The sequence below is a fragment of the Cetorhinus maximus genome, chromosome 11, assembly GCF_964194155.1.
Source record: "Cetorhinus maximus chromosome 11, sCetMax3.hap1.1, whole genome shotgun sequence".
Lineage (NCBI taxonomy): Eukaryota > Metazoa > Chordata > Chondrichthyes > Lamniformes > Cetorhinidae > Cetorhinus > Cetorhinus maximus.
In genome coordinates this window covers 123,687,925-123,698,553 of record NC_135889.1, presented here as the reverse complement: position 1 = coordinate 123,698,553, position 10,629 = coordinate 123,687,925, and the positions used below count along the sequence as shown (strand labels likewise).

Below are 10,629 nucleotides of genomic sequence, written 5' to 3'. Positions count from 1 at the left end.
GACAGTTTTTTAAAGGCTTCATGGTCTCACTCCATCCCTATCTCTATAACTTCCTCCAGCCCACAGCCCTCTCAGGTCTCTGCGCTCCTCCAATTCTGGCCTCTTGCTTACCCCCCCACACTTCACCATTGGCGGCCGTGCCTTCAGCTTCCTGGGCCTCAAGCACTGGAATTCCCTCCCTAAACCCCTCCGCCTCTCTCTTGCCTCCTTAAAGACTCTTCTTCAAACCTGCCTCTCTGACAAAAGCTTCTGGTTATCTGTTCTAACATCACCTTCTCTGGCCTGGTATCAACGTTTTGGGGTGTTTTGCTTTGTCAAAAGCGCTACAGAAATTTCAGCCTTTTTACTGTCTGACTTGGGCATTCAGCTGTGCCATTCGGAGAGAGTCAGGTATCTGCGACTGACACACCTGTGGCTGGGGGCATGTGGGTGGGAGCTGCGCCCTGTAACCTGTGTCACCCACACCCAGGGGTCCGATGCTGACCAATCACCCGGCTTCAAAGCCGTTTGTTCACTAGGAAATGTCCAAAGTGATGGATGTGAACCATCGAGATTTATACAACACTTCCAGCACAAGTTCAAAGCGCAAGGGATTTAATTTGATCGAGTAATCGCTGGAGCTCAAAAGATTTTGAAATACATTGATTAGAGAGAAAGAAAATTCTCCTATTTTTGCTTGTCTCCTGCTCTGCACAAGTAACTGCGCCGTTTAAAACAGCTCGTGTCACAATCAAACGGCTCATAAATGTATTGGTGCAAGGATCGTTACACACACGTGTGCGGCTTGTGCATATGTGTCTGCGTATACATTAGAGCCTGTGCATGCACGCATGTTGGTGCATAGGCGTTCACACATGTGTGTGGCTTCTGTACATATCTGTGCACACTCAAGTGCATGTGTCTCACACACACTTACATTTGTGTGACTGTGTGTGTGACTGTGTGTGAGTGAGAATGTGTGTGTGCGTGTATTTGTGTGAGTGTGTGCATGTGTGATTGTGCGTGTGTGTGTGTGTGAGTGAGAATGTGTGTGTATGCGTGTGTGTGTGTGTCTAAATGTGTGTTTTTTTAAATTCATTTATGGGATGTGGGTGTCGCTGGCTGGACCAGCATTTATTGCCCATCCCTAATTGCCCTTGAGGAGGTGAGTGTGCATGTGGTGTGTGTTTGTGCTTGTGTATGTGTGAGAGTGAGTGTGTGCATGTGTATGTGTCAGAGTATGTGTGTATGTGTCTGAGTGTGTGTGTATGCGTCTGAGTGTGTGTGTGTGTCTGAGTGTGTGTATGCATGCATGTGTGTCTGAGTGTGCATGTGTGTGTATGTGTGTCTGAGTGTGTGTGTGTATGAGTGTCTGAGTGTGTGTGTATGTGTCTGAGAGTGTGTGTGTGTGTATGTGTCAGAGTGTGTGTGTATGCATGTGTGTCTGTGTCTGTGTGTGTTTGTATGTGTGTGTATGTGTGTGTGTGTCTTTGTGTGTGCGTATATGTGTGTGAGTGTGTGTGTATGTGTCTGAGTGTGTGTATGTGTGTGAGTGTGTGTATGTGTGTGAGTGTGTGTGTGTATGTGTGTGTGTGTATGTGTGTGAGTGTGCATGTGTGTGTGTGTATGTGTGTGTGTGTGTATGTGTGTCTGTGTGTGTGTGTGTGTGTATGAGTGTGTATGTGTCTGTGTGTGTGTATGTGTGTGAATGTGTGTGTGTATGTGTGTCTGTGTGTGTGTGTGTATGAGTGTGTATGTGTCTGAGTGTGTGTGTGTGTGTGTATGTGTGTGAGTGTGTGTGTGTGTGTGTGCGTGTCTGTGTGTCTCTGTATGTGTGTGTGTGCGTATGCGTCTGTGCGTCTGTGTGTGTGTGAGTGTGAGAGTGTGTATGTGTGTGTCTGTGTGTGTGTGTTAGTGTGTATGTGTCTGTGTGTGTCTGTGTGTGAGTCTGCGCATGCTTCATCCTGCTGTATATTCACAAGTATAAAAATAAATCCAGAAATCTCAGTGTTCCTTTTGCCACCTTTCCCTGACCTTGTGGAAAACTACACGGCACAAACATGTCCGGAATACCTCCCATTCCCTCAGCTTTCGTCCAGTAAGAACATGGGAACGTCTTGCTGGAATTCCTGCAACAAAAGCTCCCATTTTATACCCAGCCCGCTGACCAAATAGAAAAAGCCATCATTCAGATAGAGAACAAGGTGACTAGGCTCTGATCCATTCCCTGTTCTTTAACCGTCGGTGGGCGGGGTTAAGTATTCAGACTCTGAAATATCGCTTTAGGAATGCAGAGCTGGTTTATGTGCAGTGGCTCCTGACAGGAGAAGGCAGTTTTATTCTGCGTTAATGCAGGGGTTTGGTGGGGAGGAGCAGGGGGGAGATCAGGTCCCTCTCGGTCGCTTGGGAATCTGGCCAAGGATGGAACAAAAACACAGAGAGAGTTCAATGCAGCTGCGAGGGGCAGAGGGTCCTGAACAACTCCAGAGAGCTGGATATCACTAAAACATCATCCAAAATAAATATCTGTGCAATGACACTGTCAATATCTCTCCGCACAACTGCAATTCAAACCAGGGGGAGTGCATCTCTCAACTCGCAGGGTCAGAAGATTGGAATCTCAGCAAAATGAGGCAGCAGGAGGTTTTTTCAGGGTTAGGGGGGAGACAACACACACACACACGACACACATGCACACACATGATGCACGCACACACGACACGCACACACGACACGCACATGCACGAACACACACGACACGCACGCACACACGACACACACACACACGACATGCACGCACATACATGCACACACGACACACACACACATGCACGCACATACATGCACACACGACACGCACGCACATGCACGAACACACACGACACGCACGCACACACGACACGCACGCACGACGCGCACACACGCACGCACACACACACGACACATATGCAGACGCACACACGCACAATATGCACACGCACACACACACGCACACACAGGGAGAAGCTACAGAAAGGGCTGGTAGCATTTGCTGTTCTTCATTCTCTGACTGTACATGATCAGGACTCCTTCTCTCTGTCCCCAGCGATCGCCCCAAGCAGCTGTCACCATGAAACCAGCTCCAGTCATGAACCCACGCACTGTACTCTCGATCAACCTTGTAGACAAATCCTTTTGCTAGTAGCCCTGAAGAGGTGGGTATCGTGCAGCCTTGCCTCCTCCATTACCGGGTTAAATCAGGCAGCCCAGCGGCACAAAATAAATATATTTAAACAAAAACCTTCTCTCCCAGGCTGATGGTTGTTTTTATCATTGTCGCTGTTGCGTTCTGACCGAAATGAGCTCTCTCTCCCTTGGGAGGACGGTGTTGAGTGTTTTCGATGCAGGTGTGACTGGAATATTCTCCTCCACTTCCTTGTCTCGGCCCCTCCGCAGGGGTTGGGGTTGTTGTTGTTGTGGTGGGGGGCGTGGCGGGGGAGGGTGATCACTGGTTTCCTGAGGCGGCACTGGGGGTACTGGGCTGCGTGGGGACGTTGCTATAGGAACGCAGGAGGACCCGGTGCCTGGTGAGCGACTCTGACCTCTTCCTCTGGTGGTAGACCAGGAACTCCTTCAGCCTGGTGGTGGTGAAGGTTAGGGTCTGCCTGCGAAGCTTCATCAGATAGTTGTCCTGCAGCCAAGGGTTGGCGTAGCATTCTTTAACTGTTGGCCGCGTCCTGGGTCAGTGCAAGAAGAAAGAAAATAGGAACATAAGAAACAGGAGTGGACCACTCGGCCCATCGAGCCTGCTCCGTCCTTCAATATGGTCAGGGCTGATCTTGGGCTTCAACTCCACTTTCCCCGCCCACTCCTCAAATCCCTTAATCCCCTGAGAGACCCAAAAAAATGTGTCCATCCCAACGCTGGGGCATCCCCAACCCTCTGGGGTAGGGAATTCCAAAGATTCACAATTCCCTTTGGGCGAAGAAACTCCTCCTCGTCTCGGTCCTAAATGATCGGCCCCTTATCCCTGGGGCTGTGCTCCCCCCATCAGCCTCTCCCCGTACCCCAAACCGCTCAAAACACTCCACAATAATTCTGTCCACGAGAGAATGATGGGTGAAGGGGGACCCGGGAACAGGAGGGCTGCCCTCAGCCCTTGGAGCTGATTCTGTCACTCACTGAGATCAAGGCTGATCTGTATCCTATCTCCATCTTGCTTCCCTAGCCCTCAATACCCCTCCCCCTGAGAAATCAATCCTTCTCGGTTTGGAAATTTCCAATTGAGCCCTAGGCTCCACAGCTTTTCCAAGGGAGTGAGTTCCAGATTTCCACTAGCCTTTAAGGAATGAAATGAATCTTGATATCACCCACAAAGAGCCCAGCTTTAATTTTAGATCTTTGACCCCTTGTTCTGGACTCTGACCTCTCCCACAACAACCCCCTCCCCTCCCCCACTCCAACTACAACTTTCCAGACTGAGATTGATCAGTTTTTACTGGGTAAAGGGGCTAAGGGTCACGGGGTAGAAGGAATTAGGACACCAATCAGCTACAAACTGAATGACAGAGGGGCTGAATGGTCTTCTCTTGTTCCTATCAATAGTCTGGCAGGTTATTTTAGGGGGTGGCTAAGACATCTAGTTTACATCAACTATCTTAACTGAGCAAAGGCAATGTGCATTCAGCCCTGTGCTGTACCTGTCCCGGGAGTGTTTGATGCGGACAGTGTAGAGGGAGCTTTACTCTGTATCTAACCCTGTGCTGTATCTGCCCTGGGAGCGTTTGATGGGGACAGTGTGGAGGGAGCTTTACTCTGTATCTAACCCCGTGCTGTACCTGTCCTGGGAGTGTTTGATGGGGACAGTGTGGAGGGAGCTTTACTCTGTATCTAACCCCGTGCTGTACCTGTCCTGGGAGTGTTTGATGGGGACAGTGTAGAGGGAGTTTTACTCTGTATCTCTCAGTTCCAGGTCTGAGGGTGCACTGTGTTGGATCAGGTATCCATTGGACTAAATTGAGGAACCAAAAAGGGGAAAATGACAAAAAGAAGCCTTTGTGCCCCCGCACTGCCCTGACTGGAGACCCCGACAGACGTTACTCACACTGGAAACATGCACAGGACCCGCTTAAGGAAGAGTGCAGCATTCTGCGATGCGTTGGGGTAGCACTTGGTGAGGTCGAATTGCGCCGATTTAATCCTGTTCTCCAGCTCCGTTGACTCTGGTGCAGCAAAGGGTGATCGGCCGCTTAACCTGAAACACACGTCACAGGGACAGAAATAAACTCTGGACTTTCTCAACGCGGCTGTGAGCGTCCCAAAGCAGCAGCGGCTTGGTTTAAATAGCGGATTTCCCTTTCAGCTCCAGTTTACTTTTACCCAAACCTGAAGAGGCTAACTCACATTCGGCACGTCTCAATGGCAACTGGTAATCTTTCCCGACGGCAGAGGGAGCGGTTATTGGTGGCAAGCCTGGCCTTGCCTTTACCCCTCCCTTGACCCTCTGCTCCCCTCACGACACCTCCCCTGTGCCTACAGTGCCGGGTGGCAGAGGTGGGCTGTGGGAGAGCTGAGAGGGGTGTACATGTGTTCCAGACTGTCCTACATTTCAACAGCTTCGTCTCGGTCAGTGTCCTGCCCCATTCGTTGCATTAACAGCGCATTCGAGGTCTCCCCTTGAGAACTCTGATTTGGGGCAGCTTGGAATACAATCCTCAATATGTCTCTCTCCTTAACCCTGCTGTTCGCAAGGTGCTGCACACCCTACAAATTCCACTTTCCAAATGGTGGGAAGCCAGGAGCTGCGGACGAGCTCAGAGATTTAGGGGTCCGTATACAGAAACTCAGCAAGGCTCCTTCGACAGCACCTTCCAAATCCACGACCGTTACCATCTAGAAGGACAAGGGCAGCAGATAGATGGGAACACCACCACCTGGAAGTTCCCCTCCAAGTCACTCACCATCCTGACTTGGGAATATATCGCCGTTCCTTCACTGTCGCTGGGTCGAAATCCTGGAACTCCCTCCCTAACAGCACTGTGGGTGTACCTACACCACATGGACTGCAGCGGTTCAAGAAGGCAGCTCACCACCACCTTCTCAAGGGCAACTAGGGATGAAACCTATCCTCATCTTAGTCCAAAATGGCTGATCCCTTATCCTGAGACTTTGATCCCATGTTCTAGATTTCCCAGCCAAGATCTCAGTGTTTGCCATAGAGGCCTGGATTCAATGGGCTGAATGGCCTCCTTCCATGCCACAAATGACTCTATGACCCTGTCAAGTCCCTTCAGAATCTTTGTGCCCTTGCCGGCTAGGAGCAGAGTGAAGCACTGGAAGGATGGTCAGTACATGAGGGTGCAGCATGAATTTGCCTTCCAATGGCTGTAACCAGTTGAAAGGTGTAATATGCCTTTAAGGGATAGCAGCATGACATCACTGGAAGGGAAATGTGTCATGTGATCCAGTCTCAGTTTCACTTTGGCCTGTGAGCAGAACACAGCACACACAACTCTGCTGCTGTTGTCCTCAAGCTTTATACCCATGTATACCTGTCTTCATGGGCCTAGTCTTAATAAATAAACCCACAACACGTTTACCCAATCCCTTAGGAGTGATTGGTGCCTTTATATCATTATGAAAACACAACATGGTGTTCAGCAGTGGTCAAACAGCCTGGCAGCAAGATTCAGCACAGGTTCCACATGGTGAATAGCCAGAGCTCGTGCTACATGGCATCAGACAACCCTTGACCTTCTGGTCAGAGCGCAATGGGGTCATAGCGTCAGAGACTGTCAAAAACGCAGTGTGCCGATTGTGCAGGAAAGCTTTGCAGACACAAAGCACAAGTAGAGAGCTGGTTAGCAGACGGGTCCCTCGTGGTGAGATTGCAGCTTATAGCCCATTAGTTCAGTGAGTGGGACAGCGCGTCGAGAGGGCCAGCACCGATTTAGCTCAGGCGGGAAAGGCGAGTGACCGGAGTGTGGGTCGGATCGATAGTGAGCGAGGGAGAGTCAAATAAAAAAATACAAAACCATCATCAAAGTCTGGCCAGAGCAGATTCCGATTATAATGGGTGGAGCATCGGAAAAGCCTGTGAAAAGTGGCTACAGTGACACTCACCCTAGGTATTATAAGAGAAGGAAGGTCAAAGGGATAGTGTCAAAATGTCCATACAACTCCCCAGTTTGAATTGGGATGCTGCTGACCTATCCGGTTTCAGAATGTTTAAAGAGCGTACAGAGCTATGGATTCTCCATTCAGGCGTGTCTGAACCAGACAAGCAAACCATAAAAATCCGCCGAGCAGTTGGGAATGAAGGTCTACACAGGCTGAACACGTCAGGATTAACAGCAAAAGAGCTAAAGGATCCCCTAAAGATATGGACGACATTGGAAGACAGGTTCAGAGTCAGGTTAAACTCCCATATTCATCGACTAGGGTTCAGGTCATTTCGACAACAGCCGACAGAATCCATTGACCACGTCATCAGCAGATGCAGAGAAAAGGGAACGTGCTGTGATTTTTCAAACACAGAGCCAGCAGACAGAATTGTGGAGTTGGTGATCACATCCACTCTCACGGAAATGTTCCAGAAAGATCTGCTAGACAAACCCAAAACGTGTAACATCGAAAAGCTACTCAAGGATGGACGTAAGTACGAAGTGATCCTCTCAGGTCGATGAAGCTCACAGGTCCTAAGTACAACCCCAATTGTTAAGCCCTCACCAGAGCAGCCAAAACTATCAAGACGTGTGGAAGGTGTGGCCTTCCTCATGCACCAAGGAAATTCCCAGCTTTCCACCAATTCTGCAAGGCGTGTGACAGAAATGGCCATTGGCAGCACCAGAGCAAAGGCTGATGTAGGTACACAGAGCCGTGCACTGATCCAAACAGGCCACACACAATGGGTGCCTTCAAACAATAAGAATGAGCGTCTGAAACATAAACATGAGGTGACTGACAAGCCAGAAGATGACAGTGACGCACAAGATGAGATGAGGAACAGTGAACACATTCCTCACCGTCAATCTCGTGGAAAACATGGACTCTGTCACGCCATCCGAAGTATTTGCCAAGATTCAAATTATCTGCCCTAAGAAAGTTGGCAACTATTCATTATTGGCCAAGATTGACTTGAGGCAAGTGTCAACATACTACCCCTACGAATTCTAAAAGACATGTGTACACAGATATGGAAGGCAGAACTTCCTGCTGTCAAACTCTCAGCGTACAGTGGTTCACTGATTGCATGTGCAGAACCCATAGTGCTGGAGTGCAAGTACCATCCATCCGCCTGGGTGTCACAGATGTTCTATATCGTGGTGACATCACACTAGTGATAATCCAGGAATTAGTCAAACGCCACAAGGCATAGAAATATCAGAAACTTCTCCTATTACCTCAGTTCACGGCCTAACATCAAAATATCCAGAATATTCTGACAAAATTTGTAGTTTCAAGGGAGCTCCAACATTACGCTTGCAGGAGAATGCAAGTCCGTCAGCTGATCTGGTAAATTTTGCCCAATACAAATGCCAAAAGCTACAAGAAGAAATGGAGAAAGATTCCGCATTGTAGAAACTGTGGAAAACCACCATTGAAGGATGGCCTGATTCAATTCAGCATGTCCACCAACACGCAAGACCATCTTGGCCTGATCGGCACAAGTTAGGCATTTCCAGGGGAGTCATTTTTAAAGGCGGCAGGGGTCATCATACTGGAATCTTTGCAACCTTCAACAACTTCATCACTCACACATGGGCTTGGGTCGGACGAGAAGTCTCACAAGCGAGATGGTCCACTGGCCGGGTATGAACAATGACATTGAAGTCATCATCAAGAAGTACAAGGCATGTCTAGAGCATATTCTATATCGGCACAAAGAACCACTGGCCGGAATTTTCCACCTCCCCCCGAGCCCCTGTGGCGGGTTCTCCCATGGTGGGGCCAGTGAGCCATTGAAATCTCCGTTCGTGGGACTGGAAGGTCCCACCAGTGTGAGGGGCTGGAAAATTCTGCCCATGGATTCCACATGAAGTTCTAACCCATCCTTGGTCCAAAATCGCAATCCAAGTTCTTTCATGTCCATGGCACTGTCTTCATCGTCATCACTGACTACTTTATACCGAGTGCCCCATTATTTGACAATTGCACAGTATATCAAGCACAACTGTCACACACACTTTAAGTGAAATTTTCAATTTTGTGGTGTCCCTAGAGAGATCAGTATGGATAACAGTCTGTAATTTATTGGTAAACCATTTCAGGATATATGTGAGAATTGGAATATTGACTTCTCCTCCTCATTACCCTAGATCTAACGGTCTAGCTGAATGAATGATTCGCCTGGTGAAATCCCTAATTCTCAAATGTCGATAGACTAAGCAAGATATACAAATTGTAATGTTACGTCTGAGAGCAACACCTTTAACTGCAACTATTCCATCACCAGCAGAGCTCATGTTGATCAGACCAGTGTGTACAAATCTATCTACTCTTACTCAGACTACTTTCTGGGAAACTAGAGAGCAACTTTTAAAATGGCAAGAGAAGATGGCCAAGTGCACGATAAAAATACAGGTGCGGAATTGCCAAGTTTACAGTCGGGACAACCAGGTCATATCCAGGATCCCACAGAAGGTATGTGGCAACCAGCCAAGGTGACAAGGATTTGTCCAGAACCAAATCCTATGAAGTCACACACACAAAGGCGCAATGGTGAGGTGTTTCAGAGGGCAAATCAAATTCATTCCTGCTCCTCAACCACCATACAGTCCTATTGCATCTAGGACAAGATCCCAAATGCAACCGGAACAACAGCCAAAAATGACAACCTCACAGGTCACCATGAGCGATTAAAGAATACAGGGTTACTATTACAAGATCTAGGCAGACCAGCAGATTACCTCTATGCTTTAGAAACTCACAGGTTCATCAGCTCTTTACACTTATGTAATGCTAACTAAAGATGAACATGTATTGTGAATAGTTATGCTTCTTTGGAAATGGGGCAAAGTATCTTTAAAGAGAAAGGGGGATGTTGTAATAGAATGAGCAGCGCACCATCACTGGAAGGGAAGTGTGTCATGTGATCCAGTCTCAGTTTCACATTGGCCTGTTCCCATGTGCCTAGTCTTAACACATGAACCCACAAAATCTTTACCCAATCCCTTAGGAGTGATTGGTGCCGTTGTATCCCGATGAAAACAAGACCAAAGGCTGACTTGGAGACTGAACCCGCGGAGACAGCAACACTGAGCAAACTGTGGACTCTGTCCATCAACAGTCAAGAAAGTGATGGATAGGCTGACGATGACTGAGGGAATCGAGGGAGAGGGGGATAAGGCAGGGAGGTGGAGTTGAGGTGGAATATCAGCCCTGATCTCGTTGAGTGGGTGAGCAGACTGCTTCACCTCCTATTTCCTATGCCTTATACACATGCAGATTCTGTGGGCATTTCTCTTTCGAATAAAAGCCAAACAGCAACAGTTTCCCGAAGGAATTGGCCGCACAACCCAGAATATGACAGAACCGTCTCACTCCCAACTACCCTACTCCTCATGCACATGCAGGCTGCTTTTATCAAGTGTGCTCCCTTTGGTAAAAAGGTGTTGAAGGGACCGGAGGGTCAAACAGTGTTGGGTTAAATCAGACGTGCGGCAGAAGAAT

General features: G+C 48.5%; 1 protein-coding gene across 1 annotated transcript in view; it reads right to left on the bottom strand.

Moving 5' to 3' along the window:
* Positions 1 to 3,463: 3,463 nt before the first annotated feature.
* Positions 3,464 to 10,629, bottom strand: part of spega (striated muscle enriched protein kinase a) — a 1,124,881-nt gene continuing 1,117,715 nt past the window's right edge. Inside the window, exons 43-44 of the mRNA XM_078551317.1 lie at positions 5,063 to 5,212; positions 3,464 to 3,695 (exon numbers count right to left, since the gene is read on the bottom strand). Of these exons, the coding sequence (XP_078407443.1) occupies positions 3,464 to 3,695; positions 5,063 to 5,212 (382 nt within the window). The remainder of the gene's footprint in view (positions 3,696 to 5,062; positions 5,213 to 10,629) is intronic.